Source organism: Pristis pectinata, chromosome 8 (assembly GCF_009764475.1).
Source record: "Pristis pectinata isolate sPriPec2 chromosome 8, sPriPec2.1.pri, whole genome shotgun sequence".
NCBI classification, from domain to species: domain Eukaryota; kingdom Metazoa; phylum Chordata; class Chondrichthyes; order Rhinopristiformes; family Pristidae; genus Pristis; species Pristis pectinata.
In genome coordinates this window covers 4161327-4188634 of record NC_067412.1, presented here as the reverse complement: position 1 = coordinate 4188634, position 27308 = coordinate 4161327, and the positions used below count along the sequence as shown (strand labels likewise).

General features: G+C 45.9%; 2 protein-coding genes across 6 annotated transcripts in view; one reads left to right on the top strand and one right to left on the bottom strand.

Annotated features, from left to right (window-relative positions):
* eif2ak1 (eukaryotic translation initiation factor 2-alpha kinase 1) overlaps positions 1 to 27308 on the bottom strand; it is a 46804-nt gene that overhangs the window by 4874 nt on the left and 14622 nt on the right. For 3 of the 5 annotated variants that reach the window (XR_007956757.1, XM_052021138.1, XM_052021139.1), the window contains exons 6-14: positions 26553 to 26633; positions 24720 to 24819; positions 24553 to 24616; positions 23621 to 24113; positions 21032 to 21140; positions 20803 to 20909; positions 10862 to 10979; positions 5901 to 5980; positions 4118 to 4348 (exon numbers count right to left, since the gene is read on the bottom strand). Coding sequence is in view for 3 of the 5 variants with exons in the window: in XM_052021138.1 (XP_051877098.1) it covers positions 4118 to 4348; positions 5901 to 5980; positions 10862 to 10979; positions 20803 to 20909; positions 21032 to 21140; positions 23621 to 24113; positions 24553 to 24616; positions 24720 to 24819; positions 26553 to 26633 (1383 nt within the window). In the remaining 2 variants the exon portion in view is untranslated. Of the gene's footprint in view, positions 1 to 4117; positions 4349 to 5217; positions 5317 to 5900; positions 5981 to 10861; positions 10980 to 20802; positions 20910 to 21031; positions 21141 to 23620; positions 24114 to 24552; positions 24617 to 24719; positions 24820 to 26552; positions 26634 to 27308 lie in introns of those variants that run through there. The other 2 variants (XR_007956758.1, XM_052021140.1) reach the window with 2 other exon arrangements.
* Positions 12164 to 18654, top strand: LOC127573957 (ankyrin repeat domain-containing protein 61-like). Its single transcript, XM_052022582.1, has 3 exons — positions 12164 to 12352; positions 15051 to 15145; positions 17634 to 18654. Exons 1-3 carry the CDS (start codon positions 12164 to 12166, stop codon positions 18652 to 18654), a joined length of 1305 nt encoding a protein of 434 aa, XP_051878542.1.

Here is a 27308-nt window from a genome sequence, read left to right as displayed (position 1 = left end):
GGCACATGCAACAATAACAATCCAACTAGTAATTACACAAAACAGATCCTGAAACGGGTCCAGATTCTCATTGTCGATGACTGAACCCTCAACTTTCTAGGGATGTTAAATCCTCATGAGGGCAAAGATAGCTAAGTATACAAGATTAAACACCACCTCTCTCCCCAAAGCACGTCTGTTTATACATCCTCTTGCCATCTGGGGCCAATGAAATACTCAAGTTGTTCTAGGGATTGTGGCAGCCAATTTGCACACAGCAAGCTCCCAAACAGCAATACAATCCTGGCCAGATAACTTTTTTTTTAGTATTTTGTGCAGACTCAGTGGGCCAAAAGGTCTGTTTTCTTGCTATTTGGTGCCTATGATAATGTTGACTGAGGACTAATTATTATCAGCTAACTTGAAGAGTTGGGTAATTGTTTCTATACCAGAAACAATTACCCAACTCTTCAAGTTATCTCTCTCAGGCAGTACCTCTGGATTGAGCTTGACATGTTTCCACTCTAGTTCTGAAGTGACTAAGCGAACCACAGTCCTCCATAGATACTCACGAGGTGCCTGGGTATTTTTAAGACGATGTGCTTCATCTGTTGTTTACGCTAGGCTTCTATGTGCTCTCAATGGATTTCAGTATTTCAGTTCTCCTTCTCCAACCGAGTGGTCATGGATCAGGAATTCCAAGGACTGAGTGGAGATGCTACACTTTTTAAAGAAGGTTTAGAGAACATACTCTAGTTTCTTCCTTATCTGCCTTGTAATCTCTTCCTATAGATGCAGCATAGAAAGTATCCTATCTGGATGCACCATGGCTTGGTATGGCAACTGCTCTGCCCAGGACCACAAGAAACTGCAGAGAGTTGCAGACGCAGCTCAGCACATCACAGAAACCAGCCTCTCCTCCATGGACTCTGTCTACACTTCTCGCTGCCTCGATAATGCAACCAGCGTAATCAAACCCCACCCCACCCTGGACATTCTCTCTTCTCCCCTCTCCCATTGGGCAGAAGATTCAAACGCCTGAAAGCACGTACCACGAACTCAAGGACAGCTCCTATCCCACTGTTATACCTAGTACAATAAGATGGACTCTTGACCTCACAATCTACCTTATTATGGCCTTGCACCTTATTGTCTACCTGCACTGCACTTTCTCTGTAACTACAACACTTTATTCTGCATTCCGTTATTATTTTCCCTTGTACATTAATGCACTGATGTGGTGAAGTGATCTGTATGGATAGCATGCAAAACAAACTTTTTCACTGTACCACGGTACATATGTAACAATAATAAACCAATTAACCAATTCCTCTGATGGAGCCTGGAAGAATGTCTGTTTCAGAGTCTGACATCAGGCATGCAAAGGAGGTGGTGCAACAGAGTGCAATCAGAGCCTCAACACTGGGGATGCCGGATTGAGAAGGGAAAGAATGGATTCAGGGGATTTTGTGGAGACAGTGTTGGTGATACGTTTCCAGTGCATTGAGGTGCCTGCTGTAAGTAGTTCCGGTCTCTGAAGCATATAGAAGGGTAGGGATCACTGCTGTCTGGTATACCATTAGCTTTACACTGGGTTTGAGGTCTTGATCTTCAAACACACTATGCAGTGGACAAATGGCTGTGCTGGCACAATGAAGGTGACATTGAACTATATCATCAATCTGCCTTCACCAAGAGGCGGTTCCCGAGATATGGGAAGTGATCCATGAACCTTTATTGTGGGCAATGCTATACAGCAGCGGCAGTGGTAGAGGACCCTCGAGTTGCAAATGGCGATTGTAAGACCCGTCCTCTCGTATACAGTGAACAAGTCATAATGACTTAATTCTTCCTCCAAACACGGATAAACACCAGTGTTGACCGCGTACTGTGGCTCAGCTGCTGAGCTTGAATGACCTTGGTTCTGAAATGTAGGGGCTGTAGATTGAATAGTTTCCCATTAGTCCTGCAGGTTGGCTCCACCCTAGTGGAAAGCTTGTTGGAGGTAAGGTAGAGTATTGCAGGGCTGAAAAAAATGCTTAGGGCAAAGATACAGTCTTGCTTGGTACCAGTCTTCAGTAAGATAGCTCTGTTGTGGAGTATTGGACAGGCTTGCATGCCATCATGAAGCAAAATGAAAGGTGGAGACAAATTTGAGGAGGGTATTTCACACCCCCTCCCTGCTGAAAGAGTCAAAGGCTTTAGAGAAAAAGGGCATCTCTGATTGTTGGTACAGGTTGAAACACTCTGGTTTGGCACCCTTGGGACCTGACTGGTGCCAAACCAATGAAAATCCAGACCCACAGAAATAGCCCCTGATCATCTTCCTCTGAGCAGGAGAACTGTGATTTTTAAGGACAGACACTCCCCGGGTCACGTAAGGGTTCTGAGAACAGTCCTTAGCCGAAAGTTTCCGTAAATCAGAAATGCTGTCTGCTGAGATCCCAAAAGTTGCACTGGTAGGTTAATTAGCTACAGATTAGTACAGTTAATTTTAGATGTTAGTTACAATTAGTTAATGAGTATAGGCAACAACACCTCCTCAACACTAATGCCCCGCAAGGCTATGTCTTCAGCACCTTACTTTACTCCCTATACACTCACGACTGTGTGGCCAAATTCTGCTCTAACTCCATTTACAAGTTTGCAGATGACACCACCATAATGGACTGGATCTTAGACAACGACAAGATGGAGTACAGGAAGGAGACAGAGAGCCTAGTGACATGGTATCATGACAACAACCTTTCCCTCAATGTCAGCAAAACAAAAGAGCTGGTCAATAACTTCAGGAAGCAGGGCAGTGTACACATTCCCGTCTTTATCAATGGTGCTGAGGTTCAAGTCCCTAGGTGAAAATACCACCAACAATTTGTGATGGTGCAGCCATGTAGATGCTATGGCCAAGAAAGCACACCAAGGCCTCCACTTCCTTAGAAGGTGAAGGAAATCTGGCATGTCCCATAGAGTCATACAGCATGGAAAAAAGGCCCTTCAGCCCAACTGGTCCATGCCGACTGTGTTGCCCAACGAGCTGGTCCCATCTGCCCGCCTTTGGCCCAAAGCCCTCTAAACCTCTCCCATCCATGTACTTATCTAGATGGCTTTTAAATGTTGCTAATGTGCCCGCCTCAACCACTATTTCTGGCAGCTCATTCCAAATACGCACCGCCCTTTGTGAAGAAGCTGTCCCTGATGTCCCTTATAAATCTCTCGCCTCTGATCTTAAACCTATGGCCTCTTGTTTTTAGCACCCCCTCCCTGGGAAAAAGACTGTACTTTCACCCTGTCTATGCCCCTCATGATCTTATATACCTCTATTGGGTCACCCCTCAATCTCCTATGTTCCAGGGAATAAAGTCCTCGTCTGCACAACCTCTCCCTGTAACTCAGGCCCCCAAGTCCAGGCAACATCCTGGTAAATCTTTTATGCACTTTCTAGTTTAATAGCATCTTTCCTATAGCAGGGTGACCAAAACTGTAGACAATACTCCAAGTGCGGCCTCACCAACGTAATTTCCCAACCCTTAATGCCCTGACTGATGAAGGCCACCGTGCCAACTGCTTTCTTCACCACCGTATCTATCTGTGATGCCGCTTTCTATTAACTATGCACTTGCACTCCTAAGTCCCTCTGTTCTACAACACTGCCCAGAGTCCTACCAATCACTGTATAAGTCCTACCCTGGTTTGATCTCCCAAAATGCAATACCTCACATTTATCTGGATTGAAAGCTATTTGCTAATCCTCAGCGCACATACCCAGCTGATCAAGATTCCCCCCGTAATTTTTCATAACCTCTACGTTGTCTACAACACCACCTACTTCAGTATCATTGACAAACTTACTAACCATGCCTTGTACGTTCACATTAGTATCATTTATATAAATTGACCCTCACCAATTTTTACAAATGCACCTTGGAAAGCAAACTATCCGGATGCATCACAGCTTGGTACAGCAACTGCTCTGCCCAAGACCACAAGAAATTACAGCAAGTTGTGGACACAGCCCAGTTGAGCCTCCCCTCCACTTCCCGCTGCCTCGGGAAAGCAGCCAACACAGTCAAGGATCCCTCCCACCCCGGTCATTCTCTCTTCTTGAGAACACACACCACCAGGGCCAAGGACAGATTACCTTGAGAGAACAGAAGAGTTCACTGGCCAGCATCTCATCTGCACTTGGTCTGTGGGAGGCAACTTTGCTGGTTAGCATCTTAATGTATTTAGCTTGTACTGGCCACTGTTGTGCAAAGTCTTCCGGGATGTGGCCTTCTCGAAGTGCTGTGATTATCTTTGTCCTTTCCATCACAGTTCCGAAGGGGTGAAAGAGCTCCAGTAAGATGATGCCGACACTGTACATATCCGACTGAAAGTGCAGATAGAAATACGCTGCTGTTAAAACACAGAAGCAGTCCAGTCACGCCAACCACACCATCAGTGTTTATCCTCTATGTGAGCCCCGTTCTCATACCCTACAAACATCTACGTGTCTGACCCCATCATCCTGAAATACATCCTGCAATCTATGACCCCGACTCTGAAAATCGAGAGTCATACAGCACAGAAACATACTCTTCACCCCACTGAGTCCAAACTGACACTAAGCACCAGTGTAGCAGTTAGCGTAATGTTATTACAGCACCAGTGACCCGGGTTCGATTCTGACCACTGTATGTAAGGAGTTTGTACGTTCTCCCCATGTCTGCATGGGTTTCCTCCGGGTGCTCCGGTTTCCTCCCACGTTTCAAAGGTGTACGGGTTAGGAAGTTGTGGGCATGCTACGTTGGCACCGGAAGCGTGGCGGCACTTGCGGGCTGCCCCCAGAACACTACGCAAAAGGTGCGTTTCACTGTGTTTCGATGTACATGTGACTAATAAAGAAATCTTTTTCTTCTTTTATCCTTTGCCACATTCCCTCCAGATTCTATCAATCACCTACACACTCGGGGCAATTAACCCGCACATATTGGGATGTGGGAGAAAATCAGAGCACCTGGGGGAAAACCATGTAATCATAGGAGGAATTGGTAAATTGATTTATTATTTTTACATGAACCGAGGTACAGCGAAAAACTTTGTTTTGCCTGCCATCCATACAGATCATTTCATTACACAGAGCATTGAGGTAGTACAAGGGAAAACAATACAGGATAAAGGATAAAGTGTTAGTTACAGAGAAAGTGCAGTGCAGGCAGACAATAAGGTGCGAGGTAGACTGTGAGGTCAAGAGCCAACCTTATGGTACTAGAGGACCGTTCAATACTTTTATAACAGCAGGATAGAAGCTGTCCTTGAGCCTGGTGGTACGTGCTTTCAGGCTTTTGTATCTTCTGCCTGATGGGAGAGGGGAGAAGAGAGAATGTCTGAGGTGGGTGGGGTCTTTGATTATGTTGGCTGCTTTACCGAGGCAGCGAGAAGTGTAGACAGAGTCCATGGAGGGGAGGCTGGTTTCCGTGATGTGCCGAGCTGTGTCCACAACTCTCTGCAGTTTCTTGCAGTCACGGGCAGAGCAGTTGCCACACCAAGCCGTGATATGTCCAGAAAGGACGCCTTCTATTGTGCATCGATAAAAATTAGTGAGAGTCAAAGGGGACATGCCAAATTTCTTTAGCCTCCTGAGGAAGTAGAGGAGCTAGTGAGCTTTCTTGGCTGTGGCATCTATGTGGTTGGACCAGGACAGGCAATTGGTGATGTTCACTCCCAGGAACATGAAGCTTTCAACCCTCTTGACCTCAGCACCATTGATGTAGACAGGAGCACCACAGACAGCATCCGACGTCAGGACTGAACCCAGGTTGCTGGAGCTATGAGGCAGCAGCTCCTCTTGCTGTGCCACAGTTAGAGTGCTGGCCAGGTGAATACATGAATTATAAATGGAATTAAATAGGAGTCCTGTTTTTAACAAAAAAAACGTGTACCTTAAAATCATAGTGAGAGCCTCTTAGTTGTTCGGGGGAAGCATACAGACAGGTTCCAACTCCCGAGGTGTGTTTTGGATCTGCATGAAAAGAGGAAATAGAAAAGGTCAGAAGCAAAATACTGCAAAATGTGACAGTGAACCTTCTCGGGAGATGTCAGGGCACGGGAGCAGGAAGAGACAAGTTTAGAAAGCCATCTTAAAGCAGTGAAGGGAGAGGTGGAGATATTTAGGGAGAGGATTCCAGGGTTTAAGGTCCAAATAGCTGAAGGCTTGGCTGCCGATGGGAATTCAGAGAATGTGCAATGGGATAAGAAATGGGTGAGACCAAAAATATCAGAGGGTTGTTGGACTGAAGGAGGTTGGAAATGGGATTATTAGGGTTCCCAGCTATTCATTGAATAGTGTACAATAGGCGATACAAAAACATGGCAATGTCGATGCTGGATATCTGAAATAAAACAAGAGAATGCTGGAAGATAACTAAAGCAATATATGTGGGTCTACAGATAGTGTAAGTGTAAATAGCAGAGCAATTTTCTGAAATTGCTGAACTCAAGGGTTGTGTCTCGGAATTTATAATGTGCCTGTTCAGGCATTCAGATGCTGTTCGCTGAGTTCAAGAGAGTTGCCAAGAACAAGGTCAGCGAACTGAAAATAGATTCCTGTGAACACAAGATGAAGGGTCTCGACCTGAAGCATCGACTGTTTGTTTCCCTCCACAGATGCTGCCCGACCCGCTGAGTTCCTTCAGCACCTTATTTGTGACACAAAAAAAGAGCAGAAGGAGTGGGTCATTTGGTGCCTCAAGCCAGTTCCTCGGTTTTATACAATCATGGCTAATCTGCCCCAGGTCTCAACTCCTCTCCTGCACCCCACAGCCCAGAATTCCCCGATCTTTCAAAAATTTATATCCCTCCAATGATCCAGCTTCCACAACTTTCAGGGTGAAGAATTCCAGAGCAACAATAAATTCCGATGCGCCTCAAGTTTTAAATGGCCGGCCCCTTGTAACTATGTCTCCCCGTTCAGGACTCTCCCACTAGTGGAAACAGCTCAATATGCACCTTGTTCTGCCCCCTTAGGATCTTATTTTTCAGTAAGATAACTCATTATTCTTCCACGCTCAAATAATATGGGTTTAACTTCTATAGCCATTCATGACTGGACAATCTATCTTATCCCAGGAAGTTGGTAAGTGAATTTTTTCACAAATTGGTATTGGTATTGATTTATTATTGTCACTTGTACCAAGGTACAGTGAAAAACTTGTCTTACAAACCGATTGTATAGGTCAATTCATTACACAGTGCAGTTACATTGAGTTAGTACAGAGTGCATTGATGTAGTACAGGTAAAAACAATAACAGTACAGAGTAAAGTGTCACAGCTACAGAGAAAGTGCAGTGCAATAAGGTGCAAGGTCACAACAAGATATATCGTGAGGTCATAGTCCATCTCATTGTATAAGGGAACCGTTCATTAGTCTTATCACAGTGGGATAGAAGCTGTCCTTAAATCTGGTGGTACGTGCCCTCAGGCTCCTGTATCTTCTACCCGATGGAAGAGGAGAGAAGGGAGAATGACCCCGGTGGGTGGGGTCTTTGATTATGCTGGCTGCTTCACCAAGGCAGCGAGAAGTAAAGACAGAGTCCAAGGAGGGGAGGCTGGTGTCCGTGATGCGCTGGGCTGTGTCCACAACTCTCTGCAGCTTCTTGCGGTCCTGGGCGGAGCAGTTGCCGTACCAAGCCGTGATACATCCAGTATCCATAAATGCTAGTAAAGCCTTTTTCTTAAATGAGGAGACCTAACCAACACACAGACCCCAGGTGTCCCTCAACTGTAACAATACTCTATTTTTAAACTCTAGCCCGCTAGCAGTAAAGGCCAATATACCATAAAGGAAACCTCAGGGGTAACTTAAGGGTGGTAGTTAGCTGCAATGAGCTGCCAAAGGAGGTGCTACGTGCTTTCAGGGCAGAAGACACAAGAGCCTGAAAGCACGTACCACCAGGCTCAAGGACAGCTTCTATCCCACTGTTATAAGACTATTGAACGGTCCCCTAGTATGATAAGATGGACTCTTGACGTCACAAGCTACATTGTCATGGCCTTGCACCTTATTGTGTGCCTGCACTGCACTTTCTCTGTAACTGTAACACTTTCTTCTGCATTGTTATTGTTTTCCCTTGTACTACCTCAGTGCACTGATGTGATGAAATGATCTGTATGGATGTCATGCAAAACAAAGCTTTGAACTGTACCTGGGAACATGTGACAGTAATAAACCAATTACTAATTTAATGCAGGTAAGTTGGACCAGTTTAGATAGGCATCACGGACAGCATGGACAAGTTGGGCCGAAGGGCCTGTTTCCATGCTGTATAACTCTCTGAGTCTAGGTCATAGTTCTCCTTTTGATTCCTCCCATTGAAGTACACGTCATCACACATTTTTACAGTCAAGTCTCGTTGCCAAATTTTTGCCCAACCTATCTCTATCCTGTTGCAGACTCCGAATGTCCTTATCGCACCATGCCTTCCCACCTACTTTCCTGTCATCGGCAAACTTGGATACTGTACACTCTGCTCCTCTCCTCCAAGTCATTGATACAGATAGTAAGTAATTGAGGGCCAAGAACTGATCCTTGGGGGCAGTCCACGAGTTACACCGTTCCATCTTGAAAAAGAAAAAGGAGCAATTTATCACAGACCTCATCACCTAACGACTTCACCCACCATGGGACAATGAATAAGCATACCCACGTCTTCTCTGCTTGTTGTCTATACTTCCCCAACACACCCCTCTGTTCTTCAGCTATGGAATGCTATTGAATAACTGTGTTCTTGACCTAGCTACTGAGGAAGAAGTCCACAGTGACACTCCAAATTAACTGGCAGCAGATTTGAGACTTACCTTCCTAAGTGAAGGAAACAAAATCAAATTGGAGGTGAAATGGTTACTGGGGGGTAGGTGGGAATGTGGTTGAAGTTACAGTCAAATTAGCCATGATCTTGTTGAAGCAACAATCTGCTGCAGGAACTCAGCAGGTCGAGCAGCATCTGTAGGGGGAAAGGAATTGTCGACGTTTCTGGTCGAAACCCTGCGTGAGTGGAGAGGCAAGGTAGGCATTATAAAGAGGAGAGCTATGATCTTAGTGAATGGTGGAGCAGGCTCAAGAGGGAAAGTGGCTTAATCCTGCTCCCAATTCATATGTTCCCTCTACGGGTGCTGTCTAACCTGAGTATTTCCACAATCTTATTTTGTTTTATTCACATACAAGTTAGTTTTCCCAATACATCTGACCCTTAATTAATATACATTGAGTCATAGAGTAACACAGCAGGAAACAGGCCCTTCAGCCCAACTTGTCCATGCCGACCATGGTGCCCATCTAAGCTATTCCCACTTGCCCGCACTTGGCCCGTATCCCTCTAAATCCCTCCTATCCATGTACTTATCCATATGTCTTTTAAATGTTGGTATTGTTCTTGCCTCAACCACTTTCTCTGGCAACTCGTTCCATATACGCACCACCCTCTGTGTGAAGAAGTTGCCCCTTTTAAATCTTTCACCTCTCACCTTAAACCCATGCCCTTTGTTGTTTAGTTTCTCTTCTCTGGGAAAAGAACCGTGTGCGTTCACCCCTATGCCCCCTTATGATTTTATACATCTCTATAAGGTCACCCCTCAATCTCCTACGCTCCAAGGAATAAAGTCCTAGCCTGCCCAACTTCTCCCTATAACTCAGGCCCTTACATGAATAGAGAAATAAAGATGACAGCACCGTCACCTCTCAATCAACACGCGTCCGTCACATCCGATACCCATTGATTCTTTTGGTCTTGATTGGCCAAGAATCTGGTGACTCAATAGTTCAGTGGAGTACTGAGGGAGTGCTGCACTGTCCAAAGACGCATCATTTGGATAAGGTGGACCCATCTACCCTCTTACATAAGCACGACAAGCAAGAACTTCAAAGAAAATCAGCGGCGTCCTCACCAGTGTCATGACCAACACTTACCTCGGTCAACTTTACAAAAATAATTATGTAGCTAGTTTGTGGGATCTTGCTGTGCACAAATTTACTGCTGTGTTTTACAAAAGAGTACAGCACAGAAACAGGCTCTTCGGCACACAATGTTGTGCCCCACATGATGTCAGATTAAACTAGATCCCTGCCTGCATGTGGTCCATATCTCTCCGTTCCCTACATATTCTATTTAACAGCCTCTTTTAACAGCCACTTAAACGCCACGATCGTATCTGCTTCCACTGCCACCCCGGCAGCCCGTTCCAGGCACCCACCATGCTGTAAAGCCAGTGTTTCGAAGGATGTGCCTGCCCTCGTTGCCACGCAATGTCCCATTTAGTTGGACCTTGCCGCACTACTTGTCCGTGGTTCATTAATTCATACAGCACGGAAACAGGCCCTTCAGTCCAACTCGTCCATGCTGACCAAGACGCCAATCTGTGCTAATCCCATTTTCCTGCATTTAGCCCATATCCCTCTAAACGTTTCCTATCCGTGTACCTGTCTAAGTGTCTTTTAAACGTTGTAATTGTACCCACCTCTACCACTTCCTCTGGCAGCTCGTTCCATATCCCCACCACCCTCTGTGCGAAAAAGTTTTCATCAAGAAGTACTCCAAAATACTCTAAAAAAACATTTCAAGAACTTCACTGGCTGTAGACCGATCGGAACTTCCTGAGTTTATGATAGGCACAGCAGGAATACAAATCTGCGAACAGGGACAAATTATCTCAAATTCTAAATGCAATTAAAAGCACTATTTAAAAACTTAACTAAAAGTCAATGGTAAAGAAGGTGAAAAAGTCAGTGCTGTGAAATGCTGAACTACATAGTGCAAGACTTCCACTTGCTTTCTGGTTTAATCGTCGTACAGAGAGGGAAGTGAGCTATCCACCGGACAACATGTGTCTGTCACCTCCGATACTCACTGGTTCCTGTGCTCTTGGCTGGCCAAGAATCCGACGTCTCAACGATGTCTCTGCAGGCTAATCCGAAGTCCCCGATCCGGACATGGCAGTCAGGGGCATGGAGAAAGATGTTCCTTGGCTTTAACAGAACACAGTGTGAATATATTTCTTTCTGAATTATATTCATGAACAAAGCAGTTTGCATACAACGTAACCATTATGTAATTGGTAATTGGTTTATTATTGTCACTTGAAAAGTGAAAAACTTTGTTTTGCATGCCATCCATACAGATCATTTCATTACATCAGTGCATTGAGGTAGTACAAGGGAAAAGCAATAACAGAATGCAGAACAAAGTGTTACAGTTACAGAGAAAGTGCAGTGCAGGCAGACAAGGTGCAAGGCCATGACAAAGTAGATTGTGAGGTCAAGAATCTATCTTAACATACAAGACCTCTTGAACGCCACTATTGTATCTACTTCCACTGCCACCCTTGGCAGCACTTTCCAGGCACTTACCACCCTCTCTGTAAAAAAAACTTGCCTCGTAAATCTCCTTAAAACTTTCCCCCTCTCATATTAAACCTATGCCCCCTTTGACATTTCTACCCTGGGAAAAAAGACTCTATCTACACTATCTATGCCTCTATAATGTTATAAACTTCTATCAGGTCCCCCCTCAGCCTCCAATGCTCCAGTGAAAACAATCCAAGTTTGCCCAACCTCTCCATATAGCTAATACTCTCCAATCCAGGCAGCATCCTGGTGAACCTCTTCTGCACCCTCCCCAAAGCCTCCGCATCCTTCTTGTAATGCGGCAACCAGAACTGCACATAATACTCCAAGTGTGGCCTAACCAGTTTTATCCAGCTGCAGAGGAATGAGTGGACATAATGATAGTTATCCAAAAAATGGTCCTATTCACCATAACTAGTACGGCCAATACAGTGCTAATTCATTGGGATCAAAGATCCAAATGGTACCAGATCAGTGGTTGGTCAAGGTTCTAAAATTCCACTCAAGAAGATGACGTTGTAATACGAATTCCACAGGGAACAGAAAGACCACGATGTCACAATCCGCTACCATCACAACCCAAAACGAATCAAAATCGCGCTTACTTGACTCCCAACAGGAAACTTCTGCCCCACACCAAAGCAAAAGAGAAGCTGTGGAAATCCCAATCCAACCACAAGTGACGGCAGCCAAACTTTCCCCAAGTATTTTTTTTTGGCAAGGAGAACTTACAAGCAGAGAATGTTCCTCTACTGAACACTCGCTCTCTATAGAACCACTGCTGAAGAACCTTACGTTCAAAAATAATGTGTGAATGCCAGGCAGAATTTAATGATCTCCACGCCAAGCTTCATGATGCTATAATGAGAGGTGACCAGGAGACTATCACAAGCCTGCTGACAGTGCATCCAGTCAATGAGCCCATAACTATCTGGAAAAATTGTGCCATGGTGCCTATATATCAAAATCAGGTAAATCCAGCAAGTCTGCCCAAAGTTTTTATATTAATTCTATAAACGATTGGTCATAAAATGATCTACTAATGTAATTTAATCATTATTCTTGGAACTTGCATGCTGGGCAGTTCAAAGTATTGAAAGGATCATGGGATCCTCCCCAACTCCCCTTCCACATTAAAACCTTCTTGGTAGGACCTAGCCTCCCTCTCATTAAACAGGCAGAATGATCATAGAACAGTGTAGCAAAGAATGAAGCTATTCGGCCGATAAGGTCAATGCTACCCCTTTCAAAGAGCAATCCAAATAGTCCCACAACCCCACCCCTCTGGATTTTTCTCCCCGTTTTAAGATTTATCCAATTCCAATGTGAAAGCCGCCATTGGGTGGCACAGCGGGTAGAGCTGCCGCCTCACAGCTCCAGAGACCCGGGTTCAATCCTGACCTCTGGCGCTGTCTGTGTGGAGTTTGCACGATGAGTTTCCGTCAGGTACTCCAACTTCTTCCCATGCCCCATAGGCGTGCAGATGGTAGGTTAATTGGCAACTGTAAGTTGCCCCTAGTGTGGCGGTGGGCAGCAGAAGAACTCGGGGGGGGGGGGTGGAGGGGTTGGAGTGGATGGCAACATGAGAGGAAAAATGAGAACAATATAGAAGGGTGCATGATGATGGCACTGCTGTAGTGGGCTGCAGGGCCCGTTTCTATGACTACCCACCACCCTAGCAGGCAGCGCATTTAGAGCATTGCGTGCAATTCTGGTCACCTCACTATAGGAAGGATGTCGAGGCTTTAGAGAGGGTGCAGAGGAGGTTTACTAGGACGCTGCCTGGATTAGAGGGCATGTGCTATCAGGAGAGGCTGGACAAACTTGGGCTCTTTTCTCGGCAGAGGCTGAGGGGTGATCTGTTGGAAGTGTATAAAATGATGAGGGGCATAGATAGGGTGGACAAGCAATATCTTTTTCCCATTACTGAGCGATCCAATACGACAGGGCATGCATTTAAGGTGAGACGGGGTATGTTCAGAACAGACGTGAGGGGTATGTTTTTTTTTACTGAGAGAGCGGTGGATGCCTGGAATGCGTTGCCTGATAGGGTGGTGGAGGCAAACTCATTGGGGGCTTTCAAAAAGGGCTTGGATGGGCACAGGAATGTGAGGAAAAGAGAGGGATATGGGCATTCTGTTGGCAGGAGGGACTAGCTATGTTGGCACAACATTGTGGGCCAAAGGGCCTGTTCTGTGCTGTACTGTTCTATGACAAATCCTTGACATTCGGCGCATAAGAACAGTTTTTACTTCTGTTCTCAAAGGATTCCCTTTTATTGCCTCCACTTCATTTTGCAATTACCTTAAATCTGTGTCCTTGTTTTATGAACTCATTGACTTAGAAATAGTTCCTCTTTACTTACTCTACTTAAACCCTTCAGGATATTAAACACCTGTGTCAAATCTTTTATTGGTTGCAATAAAATCTGGCTTTAAGACTGGAAAAATGTAGCAATGAGAAATGATTGGATATGTTGGGTTTGCTTTCTTTGGAATTGAGGGTGAGAGGGATTTAAATTAGATATATAAGATTCAGGGGCCCAGATAGAGTTAACAGGAACAACTTAATTCCCTTAACAAAGGGATCAAAAAGCAGAGTTTAAAGTAGTTGGTAGAAAGACTGAAAGGGTGATGGGGAAAGATGTTTTCACCCTGATGGGAGGGGTCTTGAGCTCACTGCCTGAAAGAGTGATAGAGGCATCATGTTTAAAAAGTGCCTGAACGTGTACTTGAAAAGCTGTGATCCGCAGGACTACATATCAAGTGTTAGAAGGTGGGATTAGACTGTGTAGCTCCTGTTCCACAACATAGGGCTGAATGGCCTCTTTATAATTTTCTACAACTCCCTTAAGAGAATTTTGCCAGATCGTTCAAGTCCAGAGTTGAACATCTCAACTTTCAAGAGAAATATTCCACATAGAGGAAGAATCTATAATTCATCCATTTGATCTGATCGAGCCAAGGCTTCAAGCACAAGAACAGCTAAAGGCCAGTGAGCACGATCAGTTCTCTTGCAGTTTTCCTTATAATTGAGGGGGTAGAGATGGGGGCAAGGGTAGAAGCAAGCAGTAAGCCATTCACCCTCCCTCACGCCTGCCCTGCCATCCCTGATCTTTTATCTTGGTGCCACTTCCTTGCACTAATCCCATATCCCTCAATTCCCAGAGTAAGTGGTCAAGCAAGTCACTGGAAACATCTTGTAAATACATTTGTACCCCAAAATGATCGTGGCAACAGCTTACTGTATCACTGACCCATTTCCCAGATGCTCTGGTACAGAATGAATGGAAATTTACAGCACAGGATATGTTATATTATTTCTTTCTTCTCAGATGCTGCCTGATCTACCGAGCATTTTCAGCGTTCTCTTTGGTTTCTGATCTCCAGTATCCGCGATGTTCTGCGTCTCTCAGTTCCAGCATGTTCCTCTGTTTTCTATAACCTCATTAATCTATTAACCAAGAGCATTGTGTCACCGGGACAACCTTGGTCTCCAGCCCTCTCCTCTCTTTGCAACTGATTTAACACACTGTTTACTCACTTCTCCAATTCCGATGTAAAGAAACACCAACTGCTTCAGTCTCCACAGAATGCTGCCTGAATATCTCTAACCGTGTTTTTATTTCAGATTTCCAGCATCTGCAGTTTCTTTTTGTTTTTCAATGAATAATCTGACTTCTACCATCCTCAGGGGTTGTCCATCCTACCAATCCACTTGGTTGCAACATATCGAAAGGCAAGGAGCTTGGAATGCTTAATTCAACACAAAGCTGATCTGGAGGCAAAGTAAGTGAGAGGGTCATAGAGTTATACAGCAGTATTCTGCTCTTGAGCTGTGTGTGAGCCTTCTCCATAGTCATAGAGTAATGCAGCATGGGAGAAGGCCATTTGACCCAACTTGGCACGGTAGTGTAGCGGTTAGTCTTACGCTTTACAGCTCCAGCGACCCGGGTTCAATTCCGGCCGCTGTCTGTAAGGAGTTTGTACGTTCTCCCCGTGCCTGCGTGGGTTTCCTCCGGGTGCTCCGGTTTCCTCCCACATTCCAAAGACGTACGGGTTAGGAAGTTGTGGGTGTGCTACGTTGGCGCCGAAAGCGTGGTGACACTTGTGGGCTGCCCCCAGAACACTCTACTCAAAAGATGCATTTCACTGTGTGTTTCAATGTAAAATGTACATGTGACTAATAAAGAAATCTTATCTTATCTTGTCCATGCTGACCAAGATGCCCATCTAAGCTAGTCCCATGAAGACATAAGAGACTGCAGATGCTGGAATCGGGAGCAACAAACAATCTGCTGGAGGAACTCAGCGGGCCGAGCAGCGTCTGTGGGAGGAAAGGAATTGTTGACGTTTCCCACAGATGCTGCTTGACCTGCTGAGTTCCTCCAGCAGATTGTTCGCTGCTTAAGCTAGTCCCATTTCACTCCATTTGACCCATATCCCTCCAAAGACAAGTTTTTCACTGTACCTCGGTGCAAGTGACAATAATAAACCAATTCCAAACCTGTCCTGTCCACATTCTTATCCAAGTATCTTTTAAATGCCATAATTGTCCCCACCTCTATCACTTCCTCTGGCAGCTCATTCCATGTACACACCACCCTCTGCATGGAAAAAGTTGCCCCTTCGGTCTCTAACAGTATTACCCAGGATACTGGGGATAATGTTTGTGAAGTGGTCCTCTGGGGCCGACGATGACCTGCTTTTATTCCAGTTCTGTGGGTTCTGAGGTGGCACTTTAGGGATACGGAGACTCTGCCACAGGCAAGGAGGTGCTGGTGGGTATGGCCTGGTGGATAGCATGGGAGGTAGTGTTCCACATGTTCCCAAAGGGACACAAGGCTCCCTGGATCTCATCCTCCATTTTGAACCGTGACCAGCCAGGGATCCCCATGTGAGGACGTGGGACTACAACAGACTGTAAACACTGGAATCTGGAGTCACAATCTGCTGGAGGAAAGAGTCCTGATGCATCTGCATTCTCTTGTGTCTCCATTCCTATTTTATGGTTTATTTTTTACTGTTCAGAATGGCGAAGGCGATCTGGGGAGTCTTGTGTCCCTCGCGGAGATGTGGAACACCACCCGGCTGAGGGGTGAAAGTCTTGATCAGAAACGTCCACAATTCCTTTGCCCCACCACCCCCCACAGATGCTGCTCAACCGCCAATATCCTCCTGTTGATTGTTGGTTGCAAAAATAGGATGACTTGGCCACTGTTGTCTGCACTGAAAGAGGGGCGATTGCTCCCCGGTAGACTGGCTCTGGGTTGGTGGAAGTTGCTATAGAAGGTGGCTTTTGGCACAATGACCTTCATAAGTCAGGGCATTGAGTATAAAAGTTGGGAGGTCATTGCAGTTGTGCAGGATGCTGGTGAGACCGCACTTGGAGTATAGTGTTCAGTTTTGGTCACCCTGCTATAGGAAAGAGTGAAGAAAAGATTTACAAGGATGCTGCCAAGACTTGAGGGACTGAGTTATAGAGAGAGGTTGGGCAGGCTTGGACTTTATTCCTTAGAGCGTAGGAGACTGAGAAGTGATCTTATAGAGGTGCATAAAAAGGGTGAATGCACTCAGTTTTCACCACCTTCCCCCCCCCCCCCACAACCCCCAGAGTTGGGTAATCAATAACTAGGGGGCATAGGTTTAATAGGAACTTGAGGGGCAACTTTTTTTCTCTCTCTCTCTCACACACACACACACACACACACAAACACACAGAGGGTGGTACCTATGTGGAATCAGCTGACGGAGAAAGTGGTTGAGGCAGGTATAATAACTTTTAAAAGATAGTTGGACAGGTACATGGATTGGAAAAGTTTAGAAGGTTACGGGCCAAACGCAGGCAAATGGGGACTCACTTGGATGGGGCACCTTGGTTGGCATGGACTGCTTGGGCCAAATGGCCTGTTCCCGTGCTGGCTGACTCTAAATGCAGCTTCTATCGGTTGAAGTTTCTCATGGGCAGGCACAGTAGTGTAGCGGTTAGTGTAACACTTTACAGCGCCAGTGACCTGGGTTCAAATCCGGCCACAGTCTGTAAGGAGTTTGTACGTTCTCCCTGTGTCTGCGTGGGTTTCCTCCGGGTGCTCCGGTTTCCTCCCACATTCCAAAGACGTACAGGTTAGGAAGTTGTGGGCATGCTATGTTGGGGCCAGAAGCATGGCGACACTTGCGGGCTGCCCCCAGAACACTCTACGCAAAAGATGGATTAAACTGTGTGTTTCGACGTACACGTGTGCAATAAAGATATCTTATCTCTCTCTTTGCCTACCAGGGATGCAAGGGGCCGAAGGGCACTGCACCTCATCCTCATGCACTGGCCCAACACGGCCCGGGACTGGATCGTGCCCAAGACCAAGTTCGAGAGGGCCATGGCAGCCATGCAGAGCCGGGCCGAGGCCTGCCTCCGCCTGCTGTGCCGCCACGGGGTGGAGGTGAACGCTACGGCCGGCACCGAGAGCCGGGACACGCCGCTGCACCTGGCCGTCCGCCACGGGGCCTGGCCGGCCGTGGCCGTGCTGGCCCGTCACGGGGCCGAGCTGGAGGCCACCGACCAGCACGGCATGACGCCGCTGCACATGGCCAGCGGCCTGCTAGACCGGCGGGTGACTGAGGAGCTGCTGGGCCGGGGGGCGAGGCTGGACGCTCGGGTACCAGGCAGCGGCTGCACGCCGCTCCAGCTGGCCGTGGGTGCCGCCTCGGGCAAGGCGGGCCGGCGCCTGGGGGCTGGGCTGGACTGCGTGCGGGCGCTGCTGGCGGCTGGGGCGGCCGTCGATGCCCGCGACTGGCGGGGCAGGTCGGCGGCCCACGAGGCCTGCTTCGGCGGGCGGGAGGAGGTGGTGGACCTGCTGCTGGAGCATGGCGCCAACCTGGGCCTCTGCACCGAGCTCGGCGAGTCTCCCCTTGCCCTCTTCCTGGAGCGTCGGCCTAACCTGAGGCGCCACCGGCTGCTCGCCAAGCTGCTCAGCCTCTCTTGCCCGCCTCGCATCGCCGGCGCTGGTGGCTCGCTGCCCAGCGGCCTACTAGGCCCGGAGTTCCGCTGCCACCGTGAGTTCCTGCAGGCCTTGTGCCGGCAACCGCCGGCTCTCCGTGATCTATGCCGGGCAGCGGTCCGCAGGGCCCACAGCCGCCACCAGGCTCAGCAGCTGCTGCCCGGCCCCGTCTGGCGCTTCGTCTACAGTCACCAGGACTACGCCGAGCGACTGGAGGAGGTAGTGGCGGGAGGCCCGGACGAGCGGCAGGAGCCTGAAGCCCAAGCCAGGCTGGACAACAGCCTCAGCAGCCTGTACCTCTAAGCATCTCCAACCCCATTAACTCGTAAGAAAATAAAAAAAAGTCTCACTAAGTTTCCCTCATTTACAACGAGACACGCCTAGGCTGTGAGTCTTTCCATTTCAAGGATCTTATGGCAGCACAGGTAGGATGGGCCGAATGGCCTCCCTCTGCTTGTGTCCTTTATGTCAGGCAGCACTCGTGGAGAGAGAAACTGGTTTTGCTCCAGCAATTCATTCATGCCCAGTAAAAGCTTGAAATCAAACATGTCTTAAGTTGCAAATAAGGAGGAATGAGTGGAGAGGTTTAAAGGTCGGTACAACATTGTGGGCCGTAGGGCCTGTATTGTGCTGTACTGTTCTACGGTAGAACCAAATGAAGCAGCAGACAATCTGCTGGAGGAACTCAGCGGGTAGCATCTGTGGGAGGAAAGGAATTGTCGACGTTTCAGGTAGAAACCCTGCATCCCTGGATAATTCCTTTCCTCCTACAGATGCTGTTCGACCTGCTTGAGTTCCTCCAGCAGTTTGTTGCTCCAGATTCCAGCATCTGCAGTCTCTTGTGTCTCCCGAGAACTAAATGAATGTGAGTGGGAGACTGAAAGACAAGTGCCTGCTGACAGGTGGCGGTGAAGACTTGCTTCAGGATCAAAGACATCTTTACTGCTTTGTTCAAGCCAATTTCAAGCCTAACGGAGAAGGGCACTTCTTTGTAATGTTAAACCAGGATGTGCAGATGTTACCTTTGAGCTGCAATTAGTATTTCATCCAGAGCAGTGGAGTAGAACCAAAGGGTGGTAGAGGTAGAAATCCTCCTCTTACTTAATAAGTACCTGGATAAGCAAGATGTAACTTTTAGGACTCTGGACTAAGAGCTGGAAAGTGGTATTGATATTGGTTTATTCCAGTACCAATACTACTTTCCAGCTCTTAGTCCGTCACCTGAGGTATTAGCCTCAGTACCTTTTAGCAAACATTGACACACAATGGGTGTAATCTCCTATGCCAAAAGTGTCTGTGATTCCGTTCTGTGACTAACTAGATGTCAGATCTTCTGAAAGGCGGCACAATAGCGCAGCAGTTAACGCTGCAGCCTCACTGCTCCGGGGACCTGTGTTTATGCTGACCTTGGGTGCTGTCTGTGTGGAGTCTGCAGGTTCTCCCTAAGTAGGTTTCTTCCAGGTTCTGCAGTTTCCTCCCACATCCTAAAGATGTGCTGGTAGGTTAATTGGCCACTGTAATTAGCCTGTTGCGTATGTCAGCAGCAAAAAGAATCAGAGGAGAATTGATGGGCCTGTGAGAGAGAATAAATTGCAGAGCTACAAAGAACTAAAGAGGGAGAATGGTACTGATGGGGTTGTTCTGGTGGTAACCAGCAAGGATCCAATGGGTGAAATGGCTGCCGGCTGCCTGCTGCCTCATAAGAAGAAAATCTAAACGGGTTTCCCGAGCTCCATTGTTTCTTTGTAAGATGTTGCTGTGAGCAAATTAGTTAATGCACTACATACAGTGCAAAGTGCCACACTTTAGAAAATACTTCATTGACTGCAAAGCACTTTGAAATGTTCTGAATGAAAAAGGCACTACATGAATGCAACTTTTCTTTCTGACTATGGTTCTTAATTCTCCCATAAATATGGAGTGAGGTTCCTAAACAGTAACTATGAAACTAAAGCAACATTGCATTACCTGAGATTAGTGCATATTATAAGAGTAGAATGTATGTGTAATTTAATATTGGGTCAATTCCATCACTTAGAGTGAAGAAGCTGGAACAGTCCTTACAGCTGTGGTAGTTCTGGGGATTGCCAACATTCAAAGTCAAATGTTGAAGGAATAAAAAGGGAGAAACTGTTTCCAAAGACAATCAAAGAAAAGATTTGAGATAATTGACAAATGAACCAGTGGCAAAAAGCTAACATTTAGTTTAAGCCCGCAGTGATCTGTGAGCTGAAGTGCACCACCTGAGAGAGGGGTGGATACAGGTTCAACAGAAACTTTGAGAGGGGAATTGGATGAAAAGATAAAATGTGTGGTACTCTGGGGAAAGAGCAGGGAACTGTGGGACCAATCTTACAGCTCTTTCAAAGAGCCAGCACAGATTAAAAAACAGTATAGCCTTCTACCACACTATTATTTGGTGCTGCAGTGGACCTTGTGATGCAGACTCACCTTCAGGTCTCTGTGCATGACACCCTTGGAGTGGATGAAACGTACTCCCTCGAGGAGCTGGCGAAATATGTGAATGGTCCAATCCAACTCCACCAGAGCAAACGGGCCTGAACAACAGCAAACAGATGAAAAGGATGCTTGGCAGTTTCAATGAAAAATATGCCAAATCAGAAGGCTGAAACCAAGTCAATATAATGTGCAAGGTACAACAAAGAATTAAGCAACTCACAGGTAAATGCCAGATTCTCTCTTTGTCTGGTATTCCTTTCCAAAATCCAATCCTGAAGAGACCCTTCACACAGTTGCATTTGTATATGAAGCACAAGATGGAAATGGATCTAACAAATAAGCAAAAAAAAAGACCCTTGCGTTTATAAAACATTTTCCTCGACCTCGGGACATGCCAAAGCCAGCAGCCAATTTGAGCAAAGGGAGATCCCGCAGCCAGCGATGAAGTAACTAAGCAGACAACCTGCTTTAGTGATATTGGTTGAGGGGTAAACATCACCATTGGGCCTAGTGTGGGATTTTTTAACCTCGAAAGAGCAGCAGGGGTCTCAGTTTAGCATTACATCACCTCTGACTGCACAGTACTCCCTCAATGGCACACTGCGAGTGTTATTTGTGTCCAAGACATGCAGTAAAGACAATAGGATCGATCAGATACACTTACTGAATACAAGATGCATTCAGGAATGAAAGCAACTTAATTCGTCAATCCTAATTGTTCCTGATTTCTCCTGCTGAATCTATTTAACACTCACACGTGAACATACACATACAACACATGCATTCACATGTCTCCAGGTTAAGAGTTTATCAGGCAGAGTATGTCAAGAGACACAAGAGACTGCAGATGCTGGAATCTGGAGCAAAAACCTGCTGGAAGAACTCAGCGGGTCGAGCAGCATCTGTGGGAGGAATGGAATTGTCGACGTTTCAGGTCGAAACCGTCCATCAGGACTTAGAGTAGAGAGGCAAGGTGGCCAGTACAAAGAGGAGAGGGGGAGTGGCAAGAAAGGATTCGGAGGCGACTGGTGGACTGAGGGGTGCAAGATGACGGCCAGGTAGGGGAGGCGAGCAAGGGCGGAGCAGTGACAAGTGAGTGATAGATGGAGGCAGACAGAGAGAGGAAAAACGAAACAGATGGAGCAAGGTGGGGGGAGCGGAGTGTGAAGGGGGATAAACAGGAACACAGTCTGCTAGATGCTGATAAGTACAGGAGATGAGAATGGGAACCATTAGGGGAGAGGTGAAGATATCTTTATTTTTCTTAGTCACATGTACATCTTTTTGCGTAGAGTGTTCTGGGGGCAGCCCGCAAGTGTCGCCACGCTTCCCGCGCCAACATAGCATGCCCACAACTTTCTAACCTGTACGTCTTTGGAATGTGGGAGGAACCCGGAGCACCCAGAGGAAACCCACGCAGACACGGGGAGAACGTACACACTCCTTACACACGTGGCCGGATTTGAACCCGGGTCGCTGGCACTGTAAAGCGTTACACTAACCGCTACACTACCGTGCCGGAACCAGATTGGGGGGGCGGGGGGTGGGTGGCGTGGTGGAGTATGTCAGGATTGGTTTATATTATTGGTTCATTACTGTCACGTGTACTGAGAGACAGTGAAAAGTTTTTGTTTTGCATGCAGATCATGCCAAACATTATTACATTGAGGTAGTAAAAAGAAAACAGAATGCCGATTATCCAACAGGATGCAAGTTTGAACAGTTTGAAAGGATGGTATCAGATTGTCAGATTCCCCCAGTGTCACCAGACAACCTCCTGCACTGCTAAAGACAAAGTCTTGCTTTGGCCTTTATTCTCATTACAACACTGTCTCCAGAAAACAGTAGGGAGCAAGAGGTTTGTGAGGAAGCTGAAAGAAGTTGGTATTTGTAATAAAGAGTATTGGAGAAATTAATGAAACTGAAAATCGATAAAGCCTGGTCCTGATCCCAAGGTTTTGAAAGAGGTGGTGAATTCTGTGATTGTCATCTTCCAAAATTTTGTAGGTTCTGGAACAGTTCCCACAGATTAGAAGGAAGCAAAACCCTAATATTTAAGAGGGAGAGAGAAAGTGTGGAACTATGGACCAGTTAGCGTGATATTAGTAGTAGGGCAAGTGCTAGAATCTTGTATTAAGGAAGTCATACCGGGCGTTAAGAATATAGTAATAGCATCGTGCAGAGTTATGAAGGAGAACTGCCAGAGGAAGTGGTTGAGGCAGGTACATTAACAACATTTAAAAGTACTTGGATAGGTAAATGGATTGGAAAGGTTTAGAGGGATATGGGCCAAATGCGGGCAAATGGGACTAGCTTAGATGGGAATCTTGGTCGGCATGGACCAGTTGGGCTGAAGGACCCGTTTCTGTGCTGTATAACTATGAAATCACATATGACAACTTTGTTAGAGATTCTGTATCTGTCCTGAGAGTGATTGACAGCACAAATCTAGATGGAGCTTTACACAGTGTCTACCCAATGCTGTCTCGGTCCTGGGAGTGCGTGTTATATCTGTGCTGCCTTAACTTTACTTTGTGTGTGACTCTGCTGTACATGTCCTGGGAGTGATTAAATGGCACAATGTAAGAGGAGCTTTGATCTGTACCTAACCCCTCCTACTCTGGCATGGGACAGTGTAAAGGGATCTTTACTCTACATTGAAACCTGCTGCGTCAGGGGGACCAAACACCAATTGCCATAAAACATCCTCTCTCCAGTACTAACATTCTCCACATTACACTTGTAATTGTATTAAGAGTTCAAAGAGAATGAAACTAGAAATGTTTTTGATGGTACAGTGCTTTCTCACCTGGGAGACAGAAGATACGTCTATGAAAGATGTATCACTCCCTGACGATGAATTACTGCTCACGTTTATAGAGGTACCTGAAATCTCTACACCACCGGTTCCTATTTCCTTCTCTCTCTCAAGCTCTTGTGTCTCAGTCTCCAGTGCTTCAACTAACATCTTCTGTTTGCTCCCTCTCTCTTGGGAAACTTGTAGCTCAGAGCTCAGGTCTGTGTTGCTGTGCATGGACACACCCTTGGAATAAAAGCAAGGAAGATGCATGCCGAAGTCCTTTACACCCAGTAGTCGATATTCACTGTTGCTCGGTAGCTTCGCCCCACAGTCTTCACTGTGGATGGAAATTTGCTTGCCACTTTCCTTTAAATTGTCCACACTCATCTCTTCCTCATCCAGTCCGCTCCCTGACAGAGTCTCTCCCACTCTCAAAGCAGAACTAGTGTCTGCAAAAATTATACTTGAGCCACTGGTTTGTGTGTTCTGGACTGTAGAGTTTCTATGGAAATCAATTTGATGCATTAGTTTTACCAATGTTAAGCTATCAAATAAATAAAACCAACTTAAACTACAAGGAAAACTAACAGTGTATGTGGACCATCAATATTGGTCCGGTCTGTATGTGCCTACAAGCTCACATTGTGGTTGAGTTTTAACTGCCTCCTCAGTTCAGGAACAATTAGGCACTGAACAATGGCAGCAGTGCCAGCAACATTTACATCCGTGAATGAATGAAAAGCAACCATCCTCCACTCAGTGCATCTTTCTGGAGAAATGATCCTGCTTTTATTGGGAGAAGTTGCTGTAGTTTCTCTTTGCTGACTAACTGCTGTGCAGTAGAGTGCTCTCTGCGAGCCCGGCACCCCATCCCACCTCCTATTCACTGGCTCAAGCAGTGTGGTCGGTAAGTTTTCAGTTACAGTATACAAGGTTCTTACCTGCTATCTTCCTGAACAGAGGGGCCCTTCAATGCACATAGATTACTGAGAGACTTCTGATTACCTAAACAGTGAAAAGCAGGGAAAATACATTGGTTAAAGTGTGACAAAGAGGGTGGAGTATGACTTAAGTTGTTTTTTAATATAGAGATCTGAAGTTTAACTACTTTTCAGAGCTGGTGGCTGTACATGCTCTATCCAAGCAGTGTGATAGCCAACTATGTGCGGGTGTTGAAGACCTGCCAGAACCTTAACTTCTCGTAAGACCTGAAACAGAACAGAGAGAAGGCTGCAGTTATATGTCAAAACCCACAATACTTACAAATGATCACACAAAGTCAAACTGAATGGCAGAACAGACTCATATTAAAATCCTCCTCCAGCTTCAATGATCTTAAAAAGACATGGCCCTCAAATTATAGTCATAGTTATACAGTAGAGAAACAGGCCCTTTGACCCAACTCATCTGTGCCAACCAAGTTATCTACATGAGCTAGTCCCACTTACTTGAGTTATCCCTTTAAACTCTTCCTATCTTGGAGCCTCACAGCTCAAGTGACTCAACCCTGACCTCAGGTGCTGTCTGTGTGGAGTTTGCACATTCTCCCTTTGACTACATGGGCGCTCTGGTTTCCTTCCACATCCCAAAGATGTATGGGTCAGTAGGTTCATTGACTGCTGTAAATTACTCCTAATGTAGGTGACTGGTGGGAAAAGTGGGGGAAGTTAATGGGCAGGTGAAAGAGAATAGATTACAGGGAAATAAGTGGGAGAAGGGGATTGATGGGATCGCTCTGAGAGCTGGCACAGTCTTGATGGCCCAAATGGCCTCTTTTTATGTCATAAGGAAATATGAAATATGACAAATTATTGATTGTGTTTCAATGGCAACCAATTTGTGCACAGCAAGGTCCCACAGACAGCAACCAAACGACCAGTTGGATAATCAGTCACTAGGCTGGTTCAAGTCGCACTTCAGGGAATCGAATACAACAGTGAGGGATTGCTGCACTGACAGATGGAGATGTGTTTACCTTTGGTCTTGAGCCCACTGCATAAGTGGACATTCTTTGTGCCAGTACCAGGGAAAGCTGCACTGGCAGTAAACATAAGCCCCTCACAGACTGTTTTAAACCAAAGCAAGGAGAGTGCTTTCCAGCATCTCAAACAGTATGACTAGAACAGAAATGAAAACAGAAAAAGATAGAAATACTCAACAAACCAGGCAGCTTCTGTGCAGAGAGGAACAGAGTTAGAATTTCAGGCTGATGATCTTTCATCAGAATAAAGGAAGATTAATACCACCCTGTATATATATACACATTTATACAACATCTTTAACATTGTGAGAAGTCCCCACACATAAAATGTGTCATTGAGTACATAGAGTAGATCAGCAAATTCTTGGTGAAAAAGGCGAGTTTAAAGGGACAGTTTATAGATAGAAAAAGAGAAATAAGTTGAGGGGGTGGATTCCGGGGCTGAAGCCCACATAGCTGAAGATGCAGGTACCAATGGTGGGATGACGGAAATTGGGAGACATGCAAGGAGCTGGAACAGCTGACTTCTTGGAGGGTTGCAGAGCTGGGAGGTTCATCGGACAGAAAGTTCTGCACCAACCAGCCAACCAAGAGGCTGTGAACATTATTGTAGAGTAAATGATCTAAATGCAAAATAATGCAGATGTTGGAAATCTGAAATAGAACAAAATGCTGCAAAAGTTAAAAACTTCAAATTTGTAGAGAAAGCCTGCACCATTTGTCTCATTCAATCTTTCCTGCCTTCTACCCTATGACATACTTTCCCTTCAGCTCTGTCCTCCCCTCCCCATTTCCCCTGCACCTTAAAATCTGTTCCTCACCAACTTCTGACCAAAGCTCATCAACCTGAAACATTAACTCTGTTTCCCTCACTATAGATGCCCTCTGACCTGTTGAGTACCATCAGCATTTTCATACTTTGTAAATAATAACACCAACCCATTAATACTAACTGAATACCTTCATACAGTCAAATCTTGTGAACTTCTTCATCAGAATCTTCTTCAAAGCATAAAACTGTCCATCCAATTTATTCCTGACCTGAAATAAATACAAGTTCTGAGTGGTTAACTTAACATCTCTAACCCATTCACATATATACCTTCTTTATGGGCCATTAACCCCTTTACTTTAAATGGGCTAATACCTCAGTACCATCAATGTACATGTAAAACAATGTAAACATTTACAGGTATAAACCTAAAATTAAAGTTGGGATGTTTAGGGGTTATCTTAGAACATAGAACACTACAGCACAGTACAGGCCCTTCGGCCCACAATGTCGTGCCAACATTTTATCCCGCTCTAAGATCTATCTAAGCCTTCCCTCCCACATAGCCCCCCATTTTTCCATCATTCATGTGTCTGGTTCAATGTCAGTTTAACAGATTTTTGTTATCCATGGATATTAAGGGTTGTGGAAACCAGGTGGATAAATGAAGGTACTGATTCTCCAAATGAATGGCAGAACGGACATGAGGGGCTGAATGGCCTCCTGATATTCCGATCTATAAAGTCTAGGCCTTGAGAACTTAAGAACACGTGAAATGGAAGCAAGAGTCAGCCATATAACCCCTTGAGCCCTCTATGCTGTTCAATAAGATCATGGTTTTTTTTTAATATTTATTCAGTTCTCAGTATATTAGTATTGCCAGCAAGATCATCAGTTAGCGCCCATCCCTAAAAGCCCTTTGAGGAGGTGGTGATGAGTCACCT